Source organism: Saccostrea cucullata, unplaced genomic scaffold (assembly GCF_032062105.1).
Source record: "Saccostrea cucullata isolate Sc308-1 unplaced genomic scaffold, CSIRO_AGI_Scuc_v1 ctg3870, whole genome shotgun sequence".
Lineage (NCBI taxonomy): Eukaryota > Metazoa > Mollusca > Bivalvia > Ostreida > Ostreidae > Saccostrea > Saccostrea cuccullata.
The window spans coordinates 1-20,518 of record NW_026932210.1 but is presented as its reverse complement, the minus strand read 5'-3'; the positions used below and the strand labels follow the sequence as shown (position 1 = coordinate 20,518).

At 34.0% G+C, this 20,518-nt stretch overlaps 1 protein-coding gene and 1 pseudogene across 1 annotated transcript; both read right to left on the bottom strand.

Annotated features, from left to right (window-relative positions):
• Nucleotides 1–3,955: 3,955 nt before the first annotated feature.
• LOC134234660 (uncharacterized) lies at nt 3,956–7,298 on the bottom strand (annotated as a pseudogene).
• Nucleotides 7,299–15,144: 7,846 nt separating this feature from the next.
• Nucleotides 15,145–16,944, bottom strand: LOC134234657 (uncharacterized). Its single transcript, XM_062716722.1, has one exon. It carries the CDS (start codon nt 16,942–16,944, stop codon nt 15,145–15,147), a length of 1,800 nt encoding a protein of 599 aa, XP_062572706.1.
• Nucleotides 16,945–20,518: the final 3,574 nt, after the last annotated feature.

Below are 20,518 nucleotides of genomic sequence, written 5' to 3'. Positions count from 1 at the left end.
TTTCTTTTAAAATCCCAAATGTGTTCAATGGGATTCAGATCCGGGAATTTGACTGTATAGTCACACAGATGTCTTTTGGTCAAGGTCCTTGGGTGTTTAGCACGTTAGTGCGCCGCTCTAAGGATAATTCAGACTGCTTGAGCTGATATAAGACTGCTACGAGCACCGATTTCTTATCATTTCCGTACGATTGAAATGATTTGTTTCCATGTTTCTAATATTTATTCAGGACACTTTACCACTCTATTAACCTGGTGTGACACGAAATTTTCTCCTAAGAAGAAGATCAAGGTCACTTCCGGTGTGGTTAAATTTTGTCAAAAACTTTCAAATTGTGATAAATTAGTGATGAAAAATAATCACAGCTTATAGAAATTTTTTTTTAATGGGTTTCGATACTGTTTGATGATTTTTTAAAAGTAATATCAAGTACAATTAAGCACTAAAATAAAAGTGAGTAAAACGTGGTGCAAAGATGGTCCAGATATCAACATTCCAACGGCTCTATCTTCTATCTCAATGGTCATTTTGCCAATGTTTTTTGTTTTTTAGCGAAACCAGTTTATAAAATTTGATAATGGTCACACAAATATGCTTATTACATAAAATATGTGCCACAAAGTACAGATTTATTGTTTTTAAGCTTCGTCACGGAACATTGGTTTTCATCGGTGATATTGAATTTTCTTTCTACAATTGTTGAGAAGATTTGTTGTAATAATTTGAAAATATCATACCATTCTATAAAGTAGTTTTCAAATAAAAACATTTATTAAAGTGAACACTTAGAAGTTTTGTTAAGTGTATAAATATAAAGAATACAACTATTCAAATTAATTTTGGTATTTTGAACTCCCATGGTTTTAAGGCAACCTTTTGCATTTATTGACGGGAGTGAACAATATTAATCATGTAATGATGGCTGAAGCATTTTCTTGAAGAATATGGGCTGATTGTCATAAAGAGTTCCCCTTTTCCAAAACTGTAGCAAATTGATGGAGCCGAGCCATACTGCTATCTTCTTCTGACAGTTTTTTTAAATGCTACAGGTTGGTTTAGCTAAAATGACTTTTCATATACCAAACTGTTTACAGGTGATATTTTTAATATGTTATACAATGTATGATGCATGATGCATGTATATACATTATAATGCAAAATATACTGTGAATACCTTATATGTCAGACTATCTCACTGAGGGAAGAAGTGCAAAAATCTAAAAGATAACATTACGATAATTTGCTTTGATTTACTGAATTAAAGAATTGGTTACAGTATTTCAATTGAAATATTTATATCATCAACTATGTATGCATATGTATGCATACTGGTGAAGCATGTAAAGAAAAACATTCCAAAAATATAACTTAAAAGATGAACAACACTGTCAGACGGGACTGTTTTATTATCAATTAAACACATAATCTAATATTTACATTTCCAATAAATTTCCCCTATAATTCTTTACAAAATAAAATGCGGTATATTTTCTCATGAACTACATTAGGTATGTATCACAAATAAGCATGAATATATCCATTGTTACGTCATAATACCGCTCTTGACGTCAAAAAGTAAAAAAAATATAGTGCACACTGTTTTGTTTTAAAAACGACAGTTAAACGGCGTAAATTTATGGCAAGTCATCAGAAAAATAATGTAAATATAAGAAATGAATTTAATTTTTTGAAGATTCATGAGGTATATGAACTACAACGCTTCACGCCGGCATATTTATCATGAAGCGCTAACGCGCTTCATGAAATATGCCGGCGTGAAGCGTCGTAGTTCATAACCTCATGAATCTTCAAAAATTAAATTCATTTCTTAAAAGTAAACAAATTAACAATCTTCAAGGTAGTGCGATATACATGTAAACGTTGTAGTACAGATATACCGGTGCTAAGTTGCCGGTGCATGTGTACTGGCAAAACGCAGAAAATCTGTAGGACAGTTAATACATGTTTAACCAAGGAAAATGCATTTCTATGCTTAGGGCATATTCTTTAATGAACCAACTGTTAAAGTTTAGTCCAAATATATTACATGTAAGTTCAACTGACCATTTTTGACAAAAGGTTATACGTTTTCCCCTCCTATTTCTTAAAATTTCTTTTTGATCAATTTTACATCTTTAAACTTCTAAACATTATCTAGGGTTCCGTTTCAACTCAAACAAAATTATAACATTCATTAATTTATCTATAATAAAACTCCCGGTAAGAAACTTTTTTTACACTACCTGTATCTATAAATTTTTATTAAGATTGCAGTGCGCTTTTCCACCGATGAAATAAACCATAACGTTCATTTCAATGATACAACAGTTATACAACTATATTTAGTGTACTTAATTTTTTTTTTAATTTTATTTTTATACAGGCGAATATATGAACTTCGTTATAAATCAGGAACTAACGAATGCAGCTATTGTAGAAAAAAATACATTACCCGCTTACGAGGGTTGTATTATTTCTTTTCTGCAACAATTAACTTCATTGCCAATTCCTGTACGTACAAGCGAACAAATTAACCATTTTATTTCTCTTGTGTATTTTCCTCGAAGTCATATAAGTACAGTACCAACCAGACCCAACCTGTCACAAAGCAGTCCCAGATCTAGAGCAGTCCCGGGGACAGCGTTCTGGGTCTGCTTGGGTGTAGGTTGGGTCTGTTGGTACTTGTTCCATATAAACTTTATAAAGATTGCAATAAGTGAGGGCTTGATGTTGGTCATGGAAACATGCAGACCAGAATTGACGACCTTTTGTGAAAACTATTCTGGGATGGGGGTAATTTGGATCGAGTAGGATACCTTGTGTAATCATTAATAATAGACAATAATAGTTAAAAAAAATATTACAGAATCAAGTGTATGTGACCTATAGGCTGTACACTGCTATAAACACAGCAAACCGCTTACTCAAAAACGTGTAACAACTTGACTTCAAGCACAAAAATGAAAGAGCCATAGCTGCCTTACCGACAAATCGGCCTACTCTAGCATTTGAAAGGAAATCACCTGTTTCTATTTATAGACACATGTACCTTTTCAGTTCAAAACTACATGTATGTAATCATTTGTGAACCAGTGTTACATTCTCTTAGTTGCAAGTTTGTTGCATGACAGTTACTCTTATTCTAAATAAGATTGTTTGAAATTTTTTAAAAATAAAACAGGCTGTGAATAAAAGATCAATATATACGCCATACCCAATATTAGAATTAATGCTTTAGTAGCTAAATAGTGACGGATACAGAAAAGGGGGGTTATGCCCCCCACTTACCTTCTGGATTTTTTTTCCTTTAAATTTAGAGAAGGAATTTGGTCGCAAAAACACCCCGCTCCCCTTTAGTAGGACCCCCCTTTCGTCAAAACTTTCAGGTATCAATTTTTCCCAGGCTTACCCCTCCCACTTTTAATAAAAACAATACTACATCCCTTTATCCTATTTTGTTTAACTAAATATATGTAAACGTACATTATAAGAATTCTTTTCCTCTACGACTCCAATTCTAGAAAACAATTTCTAGATCCAAGTCTTTAAATCCACTAGCTAAACAGACAATATAATAAATAAAACTTGGTTTTTAAAAATGTTTATATAAAAATTAAACCCACAACTTTGTTTACAAACAAAAATCTCATTCTGTTTGAAGTTGTGTATATTGAATGATTCTAACAAAATATATTAATAAAATTTAATAATTTCATAGATGATAGATGTTGGTAAATATCAACATAACACATGGTAAAACTGTTGAAATATATACACTTAGTAAAATACCATAAATTAATAAGCGAGTTATATAAAATGTATTTCAACTAAATAAATGTAATTCCATACAATTGTTTTTATGGAGCAGTTACAGATGTAGTCATGATTTTTATAGAAAGTAACAAAAAATATGGGTATACATATACTAGTAAGTGGATATTTTGAATTAATATATATACATGTATACATGTATAATACTGTGTGTGTTTTGTTACATGTAACACTGAACAACAAATAATCACTGTAGATACTTGTACACTGTCAGTGTGTTGGTGTTACATTGTCCCACATAGAGATTGTTCTCATCATCCACACACACACTACGGGGAGACACTACCCTTTGTTGTTGTGTGAGTAATAGAGACAAGAACTGACCATCGTGATCAAGGAGTTGAACAGTGTTACTGATACCATCACACACCAGGATGTGACCGAGGACATCAGTACAGATTCCATAGGGAAACAACCTTGACCCCTGACCTGTGTAGGAGAACCTGTATTGTCCTGATTTATTCACAACCACCACTCCATTAAGAAAATCTGATGTACAGATATCTCCATTGATGTTTTCTGTGATGTAGTGTGGATGACTATACAGATCTTGTCCTTTGTTATCCCTCTGTATGTTCTGTAGTTCTTTTCCTGTCTTGTTGTACCTGGTGACTTTAGCCTCTAAACCTTTGTCCATCCCCACCAATAAGTCCCCGTTGATGTGGGAGGAGTGTATGCTGATTGGTGCCAAGTCTCCTGTTTTAATGAATTCAGTGATATTATTATCCTGTGATATCCTATTGATGACTTTATTGTATTGGTCCATAAAGATCAGATCCCTGTCCTGAGTCACTGAATGATAACCTTCCCATTTACCCCAGGTTTTTATCTTCTGTATCACATTCCCCTGTAGATCTGTTTGGACAAGATTACCATCCATATCGCTGATCCAGAGTCTGTCTGATTGATCTTGTGATACATGGTGTACATTATTAACACCTGGTACATAGAACTCCCTGACCTTGGTGACAGAGGCAGATAGAGACAATGTTTGTTTCTTGTCAGATTTCTTTTGGTCTTCTTTCATCTGTTTATGTGTAGGTTTCATTGCTGTATTGTAGACACTTTCAATAGGCCTTATTTCTCTCTTCTCTGCTTTAGTGTTGGGGACATGTATTTTTCCAAGTAATTTGGTAACATCACTTTTGCTGTATTGACCAGCAGTAAATCCTGGCGTGACTGGTTTTGTTGTCTCTGGTATGGATCGAATCTTTGGTTTCTTCTCAGACATTAATTTCTGCCCGGTTTCTGTAGAGTTGTGGAGCTCTTTGACAAGGTTATTGAGATAAGTGATGTAATCATCCATGGTCTTGTCTTGGGTGTTTAGATCTTCTAACAGTGAATGCTCTATCTGGTCCACCTGCTTCATGTTCTGAGATATGACTGTGTCCACCAGACTTTTCAGGGACTCACCTTCAGTCTTCATGGATGTTCTTTTGTTGTCCTTGATGTGTTTAATTTGTGAGGAATCTTTTTTTTTATTTCTTTCTGTATGTCTTGTGATGTGGGTAGAAAGTACTCCTGGATTTTGGAACTTTCCTCTTGAAAGTCAGCATATTTATCCGCATAAATTGTCTCTAGATAAGTGAATGTATGCCCCCGATGCTCTCTTTGTGTAGCACATTTGGAACACACTGAAACTTGGCATTCTTCACAGAGCATGTCCACATCTTTAGTGGGGTGGATATTGCATTTCTCCACAGGAAGTTGTCGTTTACGTTGCTGGTAAAGGACCACCTCATGGTTCTTGTTTTCTGGACTTTTCAGATGTTCATCTCTGCATTTTTTGCACAATCTTTGATGACAAGGGTTGCAATAGAACTCGCAGTTCCTTTCACAGTCTTCAATGCCGCATTCTAAAAAATGTTGGGCTGTGCGGGGAATATCCATTTTAGATAATGCCATCTGAAAATGATAAATACGCAACGTCAGGAATTGCTACTAATCGGAAATAATACGCTTTATCCGTATTAGCTCATATTTGTAGTACAGTATTGATAATAAATATGTAGTATTTTATATGAAAATGAAGGATTTTTTCTCGCCAATAATGTTGTAACAAAAAGAAGAATCATTATATGGTAGGTATAAATTGACAGACTACTTTATTCTGGAATAACGTGAATTTTAGTCTTGTCCCGTTGTAACAGAAAATTAAATTCAATAGAGTTTATTCTAGAAAATATGTTTAAAAATCTTCTCGCATCTCTTTCATATTTCACAGGATTGTTCTCTGACATCATATTAAGACATAATATGTTTGTTGACAACCTCTGTTTAAAGATACCCACTTCCTTTGGAATAAAGTCTTTTATGATGTCCCATTCAATGAAAATTAAGTGTAATGCATTTTCCATGGGGAAAAAAGTAAAATTTAAAAATTTGAATTGAACATGCAATGAGTACTTTTAAACATCAACTTGTTCCAAAAAACATAATAAACATTTTCCAGGCGCTAAGGTATTCAATCAAGCATAATCCGTGTCTTGCAAATATGTCCCGCTGCGTAAATGACCCATGTCAAATACATGTAATTATTAGTTAATAGCTAATTGATTTATTCCGAATTGAAGAGGCAATTTATATCAGTGGAAAGTACGGAGAAATTACTTTTGAAACATAAAGGTTTCATCAGATCTTATCGGATAATAAGAAAATTACTAATTAAGAAGCGAAATGTCTTGCGAAAATGTCCCCAGCTGCTTAAAATGACGTATGACGTTCTTACAATGCACAACTTGGGACATACGTCAATGTGGATTACCTATAAATATTTTTACATATTGTTTTACCCTTCATACTGACCTCGATCTCTGTATCCTTATATTGCCTTTTCTGTTGACTTTTATTAAATGATCACCATGAAAATATTATCAACGATTACCGCAAACAATTGTACATAGTTATACTTTTAAATCCATGCAATTGCAAAATATTCTTTTCAAACGCAAGAGAGAAAAGGATGATAGAAAACGAAAATTACAGTGTAATATGTCTTAGTTACATGTATCTGCTTTATTGAGAAAAGTACATTTACCCAAGTATCTGTCAACAAATTACTATTAATAATTACTTCAATGAGATTAATTATTCTTTAAATAAAAACATATTTAAATACTACTCGTAAACAGTAAGCAATTCCTGACGTTGCATCAAAACTATTAATAAAGAAGACAATCACGGAAATGGGTTCTACGATACATGGAGTAATAATATATGATATAAGTACATGGACAACAAAATTTCAATTTGATATATATCTCCACATAAGCTTTTTAAACAGTAAGTTCTCCGAAGCACATGAAATTCAGATCAATAATTATTCCGCCCCCCCCCCCAATCACAACTGCATCATACTCAGGTCATAAATGATTAAAATGTTTTCGTTACTTACCTTTTATGAATGACCTATAAATCACTTTATTTACAGACTTTGGAATGTGAGAATGAGATTTCAGGCGAGACTTGATCGATATTTGTAATTTACTTCCTGGTTTGATATGTATAGACCTGAATACAAAATTGATATTTACAGAACAAAATGGCAATGCAAAAAATGTCTGATTAGACTGTAAAAATGTCTCGTCATGAAAAAATAGCACATAAAAATATAATGCCAAATTTCTTATTTAGTTGAAATTTTAAGTAGCAAATACAGATTTCTTACATGCATTGCTTATTATTAAATTATGACTTTTTATAACTTCAAAACGGAAAAAAATAAAAAAGGATTTTTGATAAAAAGCAAGAAAATACATATTCATATTTCATTTTTCATTGAAAACACAAAAAGGCGCAAGAAAGCCTAATTTTTATGTAAACAATTTACATGCAATAAACTACATGTAAAATATCTTTACAACCTCAGTATTACAATGTGGCAAAACTAAGGAGACTGTCCTATTTCGCAACTAGGTTAAGGCCGCCCATAGGAATTAAGCCTTAAAATATTCCGAAAAAATCAATATAATATTAATATATTTTTTATTAGCATTAGTTTTAATTTAATGGGAACTATACTAATGCATATGCATGTATGGGGTCTCAATCGAGTTCGGCAAACACGACTTCATGTACATCAGCTGTTTGTCACGTGACATGTTTAAAATTAGAAAAAATATGTACGGATACAAAGATCGTAAAAGTTCAACGATATAGGGATAATTTTTCACTGTGAAATTGATTGTGTTTTATTTAAGACAAATTTCTTAACCCAAAAAGTGCTGGGAGCAACTTCTCACTGCCCGGGAATTATATAAAATTTAGCCGACTTCTGATAAAGTATGTGCATTTACATTATACGCATTGAAGAAATGTAAAACTACGGAAAAAATCAACAGCGCACAACTTGCTCACAGCACTTTTCAAAATAGTAGGGAAAGTATGAACATGTGTAAAAAATATGATAACTTATAATTAAGTGGATATCGTTGAACTTTTGAGATTTTGAAGGGGTTGTACATGTGCAATTTTGAACATGCACTATTATTTGAATTTTTACATATATACATTATAAATGTATCTCATTACAACATTAACATGTATGAACAGTCAATAAATTGCATCTGTCAACTGACTTAAATTGTCGTTTCATGTGTATGTTCTTCATGCGTACCCTCCTACATTTCCCCCAACCTCTTAAACACACACTTGTGCATACAACAAGCAAATTCAAAGAATTGTGGTCCCCCGCTTTCGGTATCTTTGTGGGCAAGATATCATTTTAAGGGTCAAGGTCAATAGGTCAAAGTTTTTGGTATCCCATGAAAGGTCTTGCCATAAAGAATACATATATTTAAAATATGAAAGTCCTAGTTTCTACCGTTCAAAAGTTGTGAGCAAGGTTAACGTTTTTAAAAAGTAGTTAAAACTCCAAGGTCAAGGTCAAAGGATCAAAGTCCTTGGCATGCAATGAAAGGTCTTCTCACAAGGATTACATACGTGAAGTACAAAAGCCCTAGCCCTTACCGTTTAAAAGTTATGGTCAAGGTTAAAGTTTTTTCAGAAGTACGTAAATCTCCAAGGTCAAGGTTCAAAGGTCAAAGTTGTTGGTATCCAATGAAAGGTGTTGCCTCAAAGAATACATGTGTGAAATATAAAAGTCCTTGTATATACTGTTCAAAAGCTGTAACCAAGGTTATAATTTTTAAAAAGTAGTTAAAACTCCAAGGTCAAGGTCAAAAGGTCAAAGTTCTTGGTATCCAATGAAAGGTCTTCTTACAAGAATAACATTTGTGAAGTATAAAAGCCGTAGCCCTTACCGTTTAAAAATTATGGTCAAGAATATAGTTTTTTCATAAGTACGTAAATTTCCAAGGTCAAGGTCAAAAGGTCAAAGTTGTTGGTATTCATTGAAAGGTCTTGCCACAAAAAATAAATATGTGAAATATGAAAGTCCTAGTACCGACCATTCAAAAGTTATGGCCAAAGAAAAAGTTTGGAATTTTTTAGTAAAACTAGTTGAAACTCCAAGGTCAAGGTCAAAAGGTCAAATTTGGTGGTACCTAAAGAAAGGTCTTATCACAAGGAATACACATATGAAATATGAAAATCATAGCTCCACTAAATCATAAGTTATGGGCAAGGTTAAAGTTTTTTGTGACGGACGGACAGACTGACGGACCGACGGACAGACAGACGGACCGACGGACCGACGGACAGACGAATGAGATTTAATGTCCCCTCGCTTTCGCGAAAGCGGGGGACAAAAAAATAACATTTCGAAATTTTTCTTTTAAGGACGCTCTAAACACTAACAAAAACTGTTTTTTTGGACTCTGAGAAAAATATATTGTATAAAGATATGGATATTGAAACGTTTTCATTCATTTAGAACAAAGGGTACGTGCCTTATTTACGCAGGAAAAATGTTCTAAGACAATGGACTATTTGTGAGCAGAAATCACTGCTGTTTACTTACTTTGGTAACAGTAATGAAAATAATTTATTAAATTTCTTACTATTGGTCTTACATTATGCTAGAAATATTTTAATCTACTATAAATTAAGTAATTAACGGTAAATAACAATTTCTTTAATCTTACATCTAAGGACAGATCACTCTAACTGCATAAAATTACCCAATAAATAGAGCTCTTTAGTGTGCAGTGTTTAGAGCGTCCTTAAGCTGAACAAATAATTCTTAAGCAATATATTAACCAAAATAATATCGCAGTTATCTCTCTTACACCAGTTTGTACGACATAATCAGCAAATGCATTTGATTTGTACACGATGACTGAGTAATTTAGTTTATAAAGATTCATATATTTAAAAGTCTTAAATCTGTTTTGACCGAATATTAAAATTAAGACACATTTTTCTGATTTTCTTGACCTTAATTTTTGCTGTGAAACAATTTTAAAAACCGCACTTGTACGATAACCATAACTTCCATTTCAACCGAAATTCAAGTTACGAAAAAATAGGAAATATAATTTTTTTTAAAAAAATATAACTATTGGAATTGATTTTAGTATTTTGAACTCCAATGGTTTTAAGGCAATCTTTTGCATTTATTGACGGGAATGTACAATATTAATCATGTAATGATGGCTGAAGCATTTTCTTGAAGAATATGGGCTGATTGTTATCAAGATTTCCCCTTTTCCAAAACTGTAGCAACTTGATGGAGCCGAGCCATACTGCTATCTTCTTCTGAGAGTTTTTTTTTAAGATGCTACAGGTTGGTTTAGCTAAAATGACTTTTCATATACCAAACTGTTTACAGGTGATATTTTTTAATATGTAGTACAATGTATATGATGCATGATGCATGTACATTATATTGCAAAATATACTGTGAATACCTTATATGTCAGACTATCTCACTGAGGGAAGAAGGTCAAACATCTAAAAGATAGCATTACGATAATTTGGTTTGATTTACTGAATTAAAGAATTGATAACAGTATTTCAATTGAAATATTTATATCACCAAGTATGCATATGTATGCACTGGTGTAACAAAGGTCAAGGATGGTAAGGAAAAACATTCCAAAAATAGAATTTAAAATATGAACAACACTGTCAGACGGGACTGTTTTATTATTAATTAAACACATAATTTAAAGTAAACAAATGAACAATCTTCAAGGTAGTGCGATATACATGTATACATTGTAGTAGATATACCGGTGACAAGTGGCCAGTGCATGTGTACGGGAAAACCTGTACAAAGGACATGCAGTTAATATAACCAAGCAAAATGTATTTCTATGCTTAAGACATACGTGTACATGTATTCTTTAATGAACCAACTGTTCAAGTTTAGTCCATTTATTACATGTGAGTTCAACTGACCATTTTTAACAAAAGGTTAATAGCATCCATGAAGACTTTCTCCTTTATTTATAAACTATTGTAACTGCGAGTATCCGTCTATCGATAATAAAATTCCCGGTAAGAACATTTTTTACACAACCTGTATCTATAACTTTTATTAAGATTGCAGTGCGCTTTTCCACCAATGAAATAAACAATAACGTTCATATCAAATATACAATATACACTTATACAATATTTAGTGTATTTAATCCTGTTTTAATTTTTATTTATGCAGGCAAAAATATGAACTTCGTTAAATCAGGATCCTGGAACTAACAGCTATTGCAAAAAAAAAAAATACATTAAATTACCCGTAAACGAGGGTTGTGTATTTTATTTTAGAAACAGCTTCATCTTTTATTCCTATGCGTACAAACAAACAAAACATTTTATTTCTCTTGCATTGTGCATATTCCTCATAGTCATATAGATAAGAATTTTTCATTCTAAACTCACCGCCTTTTCAAATTTAAGTACGACCAGACCCAACCTGACATAAAGCAGTCCCAGAGCAGTCACGGGGACAGATTTCTGGGACTTCTTGGGGGGTCAGGTTGGGTCTGTTGGTACGTGTTCTATATAAACTTTATAAAGATTGCAATAGGTGATGGCTTGATATTGGTCATGGAAATATGCAGACCAATATTGACGACCTTTTGTAAAAACTATCCTTTTTAGTACTGAGTTTGTTTCAATATGATAGTGTAAAATAAAGTTGCCACCCGGCACCACGTGTGCCGACGGAAGAGGACCTGACACCTGAATCGGTGTTTCGGGCACATTTTAGGAATGTTCCAGGGTCTGCCACTCATCAGAGGTCCAACCCAAATTAAGTTATCATATTTTAGTTGTATATCTCTGGCATGGTGGTGTTTCATGCAATAATATTTGTAGTGGACATGTATTCTGTTACTGTTCCACTAATTAAGCTTTGTGAATAAAAAGCTTTATGTTTTGGATATGTCAATGAATAAGACAATATCAAGGAGAATTAATATTCTCTGTGGTGCGAGCTTAAATTGTTTGCTCGTCTTGTTTTGTGGTACATGTTGTACTAAACGGCTCTTAGATAGAGCTGCAGTTGAGATTCGTTAGAATCGGGCGGGGCGACCGTCACATAGTCGCGCTGGAAGAGTTAATGCACGTGGCACGAGAAAGCGCATTGGTTGTTTGTTTGGAGTGTTGGGTAATTGACAGCCACCTGTTCCCTGATATCTGCTTTGCATGCTTTTCGCTATCACGGATTGTCTGATTTGTTCATTGATATGCTATCTGTTCGAGTTTAAGAGCTCATTTAAGTTTCTATTTCGCTTGTATCCAATGATAGGAGGCATGGGAAATAACTCAGAACACTGTTTATCCTTTTGAATTAATTTCCAATGTTTGCGTAATATTTTCCCCAGTTTTCTGACTGCAGGATTGTACTTCCCAGCTAACACAAAAACATTTTTAAAATGTTTTTAAAACATTTTCAAAATGTTGCGAAAACATTTTAAAAAACGTTTTAATCACGTGATTTTGTATGGTTTTTTAAACGTTATTAAAACATTTTAGTGAAATATTTCAGCAAAATGTTGTCAGAACATTTTCTTAAAATGTTGCAAAAACATTTTCAATAATGTTTTAATCACGTGAATTTGTATGGTTTTTTAAACGTGTTTAAAACATTTTAGTGAAATATTTCAGCAAATGTTTCCGGAACATTTTCTTAAAATGTCACAAAAACATTTTACAACAATGTTTTAATCACGTGATTTTGTATGGTTTTTTAAATGTTTTTAAAACATTTTACAAAATATTTCAACAAATGTTATCATAACATTATTTTTAAATGTAACAAAGACATTTTCAAAAATGTTTTATTCACGTTTAATTTGTTTGGTTTTTAAAACGTTTTCAAACATTCAAGTCGAGGTTACGAAAGTATTTTTCCTGAATTTTTACTTTATCTCATTAAATAATGAAATATTTATATTTTAAAAGAAATAAACACAAATTATATTTAATTTTTGAATCTTTAATACAAACCCATATTCAATATGTTAATCACATTTAAATTCCAATCTCGGTACAAGTTTTAATTTATTTTATTTCAAGTCACCGGGTTTTTAAAGGTTGAAAACGGCGTCTAATCCATTCACTGAATTTTAAAAGAACAGAATCACAGAAATCCTATGTTCACTGTAAACATGGTATAGGTAGAACAGAGCGGCGGATCTATAAGACTTAGTTAGAATCACATACACTGAAAAGGCTGATAAGACACTGCCCCTCGGAGAGAATAGCACAATCTGTAAAGATAAGGAAAATTGTGTTTGTATCAGCGTTCTACATCTAATGTTTCTTAAGATAATCAATGAAAATATACAAAAAATGTTTTAAATAATTAAATCAAATTTAATTTCTTTCCTCACTTACATTGAAAAAGCAGAAAAATAATTACTATGACAATATTATTGAAGAGTAATAGTATTTACGTACACCTTTGCCTTCACCAAAGGCGGGTCTTTTGAATGCGGGAATTTGAAAATACGGATGATGCAACCGACACCAACACTGGTCACCATGCTGTAAAGAAATTTCATTTTTAAATCAAAATATTGTTTGATGATTAACATTTCACAAAGACAACGAATACTTGAATCAAGGATATAATTGTGTTGCCTTAAGAATGAAATATTCAAATCAAATGCATGTATATAACCTTAACGCTTTGTCATTGCTATATACTTGTACAAAGTTATTGTTGATCATACACTGGTAGTATAAAAGTAATTTTAAATGATCTTTTAAAGTCAATGATAAAGGAATAATTCTTACCATTCAAAGTTAATAAATCCCGAGGTTATTATTGTGGTTTTTATGGTGCAAAGTCTTCTAATTCAAATCGGCACGGAGTAAGCGCGCACATCTTGTTTACCAGAATTCAAAATTTGGCCTAGATAAGCAGCAAACCACTATACTCTGTAACGCGCTGCCCAGCAGGAGAATTGCATAAGAGGTTATCTCGACACTGAAACTGACCAGTGTGCCAATCCCTATCTAATGCCCCAGAGTAAAATTCTGGGAGTGGATCACAGATTTGACGAAGAACATTTAAAAAAAAAACGTTAAGAGTTTTATTTAATGCTTATGATTTTATACATTTATTTATATTTTAATTTTTTTTGTTTGCCTATCCTTTCATTTATTGATTTTTTTTATTTGTTTAATCAAAGGACTTTATATAAATTATGTCCGTTTTATCAATAAGCCGAAACAAGAAATCATTATAAAATACCGGAAAAAATCTTTCAATTACAAAATAACTACAATTCCTCATTTTAACACTATTCTTTCTATACATTCTTTTTTTTTTCTTCATAAACTAAATTTTAGAAAAATCGCAATAAAACATTATTTGAATGTTTTAAGAACATTTTGAAAATAACAGCAGCAATGAAAAATGAAGTCTTTAAAAAAAGAAAACACATTAAATTGAATGTTCTTAAATCATTCTCACAACATACTCTTAAAGTTACTAAACGAATTAAATTGTGCTGCAATTACATAAATGTTTCAAAAACATTTTGAAAATGTTTCCAAAAAATGTCAAAACTATAATTAAAATGTTTCAATTGTAGTGAAAATAATTATTTTAGTTAATGTTTTAAATAAACATTTTCACTGCCTAGGCCGAAAAATATTTCCGGAATTGAATGTTTCTAACTAACAGCGATATTAAGAATGTTTTAAAAATATTTTTTAAAATGTTCCTTACAAATGTTTTAGAAACGTATATACAATGTTTCCGATTTACAGAAAAAGAATGTTTCATTTCATGTTTTAAGAACGTTTTTAAAACGTTTTATAAGATCTTTGATATTTGGAAGCTATAAAAACCCTTAAATGGATTAAGAATGTTTCAAAAACATTTTGACAACGTTCCTTCCAAATGTTTCAGAGACGTATTTATGCAATGTTTCAGATTTATGGAAAAGGAATGTTTCATTTCATGTTTTTTGGGTTGGTAACAAGCACAGAGGGCGGTCTGTTAGATTTAGTCTTGCTATTTTTTAGCAATTCCTGTCTATTAATTGTTTGCGTTTCTGAAACAATACTGTCTATTTCAGATTCCGAGTACCCCCTTGATATAAGTCGTTCCTTGAACTGTGAAATTAATTGTTTGGTTTTGTGTGGGTCAGAGGTGTTCCTCTTATGACGGATAATTTCCCCCTTAATAAATCCTCTGAAGGTAGCATTGGGATGTGCACTGCTGCGATGCAGATACATAAATGTTTCTGTAGGTTTGATGAAAGTTTCAAAGTCTAAGACTCCGGACTGTTTAAATCTCTGTCCTTTGTAGACTTTTGTGTCCAGAAACACAGTCTCGTTTAAGTGAATATTGTATGTAAATTTCAGGTATTTGTGCTCCTGATTTGCAAGTTCAAAAAACTGCAGTATTTCACTTTCTGTGGCGTCCATTGCCATAAAACCGTCATCTCTGTATCTAAAGTGGGCCAGAATTTTGTTTTTATGATTGTATTTTTTGATAATATTTTCAAGGATATCAAAAAGGCGCAGGTCACATATCTCGGGGGACGGGACCGCCCCCATACTGACTCCTAATATTTGTTTATACAGGTGACCATTAAATTCAAATTCATTGTTCTCTAACAGAATTTGTAACAATTTGATTAGGTAACTGATATCTGGGATCGGTATTGTAACATCAGTTTGTTTCAATTTTGTGAGTGCTTTTGCTGCAGATTGGAGAAGTTCCGTGGCTGTCATGTTAGTATACATGGAAGTTACATCATAGGTAACTAGCCGGGTTTCGGGTTTCAAATGCAGGGATTCTACTTTGCTGATAAAGTGTTTGGTATCTCTGACATATGTGTGTTGTTTTTGTACTAATGGCACAAGGAAGTAGTCTATGAAGTGCCCTATAGGCATTGTAGGGGAGGCGCATTGAGAGATAATTGGCCTCCCCGGTATACTCATTCCACGCTGCAGGGCCTCGGCCCCTTTGAAGTTTTCAATGTCAGAAATGCAGATTTTTTGTATTTTAGGTAGTAAGTATAACCTGCCAGGGCGGAATGTAAGGGACTGCGACAGAAATCGTTGGGTAATACTGTCGATTTCAGAATTGATTTGCATTTCACATACAATCTTGTTGATCAGATCGTGTATTTCATGTGTTCTGTCTTTGTGAATTGCGGCGTAATGAATGCCGTCATTTAATTGTCTTAGTCCCTCCGCTGCATAATTTGTGCGGTTCTGAACTACAGCAGTAGTAGATTTGTCTGCCTTTTTTATTACAATGTTTGTCTCGTTTCGGAGACTGGTCAGCGCATTCCGCTGTTTTTTTGTTAAATTATCTCTAAATTTGTGAAAGTGGATTTTACATAGCTCCATTTTGGTTGCATAGAGATAATTTTCTAAAGCTGTGCACGTTGTGTTGCCGGGATTATAATTCGTATTGATATATAAGGGATGCAATTGTTTATCATCCTCATTTGTATGAAAGAGTATCTTGCATCTCATTTTCCTGGCTAGTTCATTGAAGCTACAGATCAAATTCTGTCTTATATTTTGCGTCCCTGGTGTGGGAATAAATTTGAGACCTTTGCTAAGTAAAGATGTTTCAGCTTCAGACAGAGTATAATCTGAGAGATTGAGAACATTGTTATTAGTGTTCTCTGACAGGCGTTTAATACGCCTGATATTGCGAGCTTTTCTGTTGTTCGCTCGTCTTATTTTATATTTTTTCTGTTTTTGCGTTTTGGAGAGCCTCCTGCTAGGCATGTTAGCGTAGTGCCGATCTGGGAGCCAAATCTGCATTGATTGCTAAGAAAAGTGAACAAGGTATGATCAACAGGGGTTCCCTGGGGGTGTAATTCAACCGCGCAGATTAACATGCGGGTTTATCTTGGGGCACCGGCAGGCATGCGTTTACTTCTTAGGTGCAGTAAAGATCTGTGAATACCTGCATGATGCAATAGGTAAAAAGCATGATTATATTGTTTGACATCAAGCTTGCTGCGGGACAAAGTATAGGTTAATTCTGTCCAGCAGGATGGGGATATGGTGTGTGTTCAAACCCTGAGGTTAAGAGTGACACTGAGAATTCTTGTAGATGTTGCAGTCAGGTTAATTTCTAGTTGGCGCACATTGTGCAATTGTAATTGTAAATTCATTATATCAATAAACGCCTTTTTATGCACTAAGAGGTATGCCAAACCATACCTATAGTTGAAGATGGAGATAGACTGTGACTGTTAACTATGATTTATTGTACATATATTTTAATATGTTAAGGTTTTCATAGTACAAAATATGTTTGTTTTAAGTTTATAAGCTCAATGTACAATAAACGTTTCTTCTTTAAATGGTTCATAAGTTTGATATGGCGGTAGATCTTACCATATGTATAAGCAGTCCAACAATATCAATTGTCCCGTGTATGTACACGTAAGATATGGCGTTCAACCATCACAATTGATTATATGACAGGTAACTAATCATGTCACTTATGAGTTGGATCTTGTAGCATATTGGTCAATTTCCTTAGTTCTTGGATAATAGACGGTTGGGCGGTCCTGGATCTTCTCTGAGCATTGTCACGTCCTCTAGACCATGGTCTAGGCTGGCTGGTCCTTGGGCGTTTCTGCTCGTCATGTCTAGCGGGTGCACGCATTTTGTATTGATTTATCTTCTCAGTCCACTTTTGTTTGAGAACTTCCAGGTCAGAAAAGAATTTGGCCCGGTGAGTGCCCGCTTCACGAATCATTTATCGTTAATTTGTTTTTGGTCTCGGTTACTTTTTCCTTGATTTCCTCGTTTTTTTCGCGGATGATATGTGCACATTTTTCTTGTAGTGTGGTTATGAGTTTGAGGAGCCCCTTCTGATGGAGGTCTTTGATGATACCCTTAAATATTTCCTGGCTAACTTCATCACAGCTTGCTGTAAAATTTATCTGAAAGCTGTGGAAGGCGGGTAGATTTGGATTTTCCGCATCAGTGTCCTCCTGGTCGATGCAATGTTTAATGGTGGCGATTCTGTGTCTTTTAAACATAAGAGTGTCAACTTCCTTGATGGTGCTCTCCACCATTTTTTGGTATTCTTCACTTTTACTCGCTGATCACTTTTACTCGCTGATGCGACGAGTGTTGTTTCGTTTAGGTCCAGATCAGGATCACTATCGTACATGTAGTCGGGTGGTGTGTCCTTTTGTTTTTGGCCCGGTGTAGGGTAGCTGTGCGTCAAATCAAGATTGTCAGTCTCCATGTCATTGTTATCCATATTTGCCATATTCCAATGTAGCAATGGAGGGATAAAACTGCTTTTGGTGGATTTACGGAGACCTGAGGACATTTGTTGTGAATTCAGAATTCTTAATGACACTTGGATCTTATAAAAAGTGTTTTTGTAGTTTTGTGGGGGGTACGTCATAATTAAGCGTAATTCCCCGCTATTGAAATGTGACCGAGCTGCATATAGGTGTTGAGTTTGATTTATTAGCATCCATGTGAAATTGTGAATTTCAATTTCCGCTGAGATCAAGGGAAGTGGGGGATTGGTGTGAGTTACGGTTTGTTAGAACCGAATGACAGCCTGAGAATTGGCTGTATGAGGTTTTTGTATCCCTTGCAGGTGTTTGTGGATGGTGGACTTTGGTTTAATTTATGAGATGACAGGCGCAGTGTTTGATTGCAAGACAATACTCTATCGTATATATTGATTGTGTATTGTATATTTCGCTCTGTCCTCTGTGTTAGACTTAGTTTGGTTCTGGCAGATCTATAGTGGGATCTGGCGCAAGTATTTTACTTTATTAGGAGTTCATGTAATAAATGATATTTTGCTATTTTGATTTAGAAAGTTCAGTTTGTTAAAGAAGTTCGTTAAAATATAGTGTGTGCCCGGAACACCAATAATGGTGACACGTGCCTCAACCGACATAGCACACGGATCGAGAATGGATTCCAAATCGATACACGGGAGGGTGGCAAGGGGTAAAATAAAATTGCCACCCGGCACCACGTGTGCCGACGGAAGAGGACCTGACACCTGAATCGGTGTTTCGGGCACATTTTAGGAATGTTCCAGGGTCTGCCACTCATCAGAGGTCCAACCCAAATTAAGTTATCATATTTTAGTTGTATATCTCTGGCATGGTGGTGTTTCATGCAATAATATTTGTAGTGGACATGTATTCTGTTACTGTTCCACTAATTAAGCTTTGTGAATAAAAAGCTTTATGTTTTGGATATGTCAATGAATAAGACAATATCAAGGAGAATTAATATTCTCTGTGGTGCGAGCTTAAATTGTTTGCTCGTCTTGTTTTGTGGTACATGTTGTACTAAACGGCTCTTAGATAGAGCTGCAGTTGAGATTCGTTAGAATCGGGCGGGGCGACCGTCACATAGTCGCGCTGGAAGAGTTAATGCACGTGGCACGAGAAAGCGCATTGGTTGTTTGTTTGGAGTGTTGGGTAATTGACAGCCACCTGTTCCCTGATATCTGCTTTGCATGCTTTTCGCTATCACGGATTGTCTGATTTGTTCATTGATATGCTATCTGTTCGAGTTTAAGAGCTCATTTAAGTTTCTATTTCGCTTGTATCCAATGATAGGAGGCATAGGAAATAACTCAGAACACTGTTTATCCTTTTGAATTAATTTCCAATGTTTGCGTAATATTTTCCCCAGTTTTCTGACTGCAGGATTGTACTTGGTAACAAGCACAGAGGGCGGTCTGTTAGATTTAGTCTTGCTATTTTTTAGCAATTCCTGTCTATTAATTGTTTGCATTTCTGAAACAATACTGTCTATTTCAGATTCCGAGTACCCCCTTGATATGAGTCGTTCCTTGAACTGTGAAATTAATTGTTTGGTTTTGTGTGGGTCAGAGGTGTTCCTCTTATGACGGATAATTTCCCCCTTAATAAATCCTCTGAAGGTAGCATTGGGATGTGCACTGCTGCGATGCAGATACATAAATGTTTCTGTAGGTTTGATGAAAGTTTCAAAGTCTAAGACTCCGGACTGTTTAAATCTCTGTCCTTTGTAGACTTTTGTGTCCAGAAACACAGTCTCGTTTAAGTGAATATTGTATGTAAATTTCAGGTATTTGTGCTCCTGATTTGCAATGATCATTATACACCATGTCTTTTATTTTTACCAACATTATAGACAAGCTACAACTCACCCTGCTGAACACACACGTGTCAAAAAGCCAGTGTTATTAAAATTCTTTTTAAAAACCTAATTTAAAGTCTTTTCATACGTATTTTTCCCTTACTCACGATTTCTCCTTATTTATTGCATAATTTATGATTTGTATGTTTTTTTTTATGATGCCTTACTTTTCACC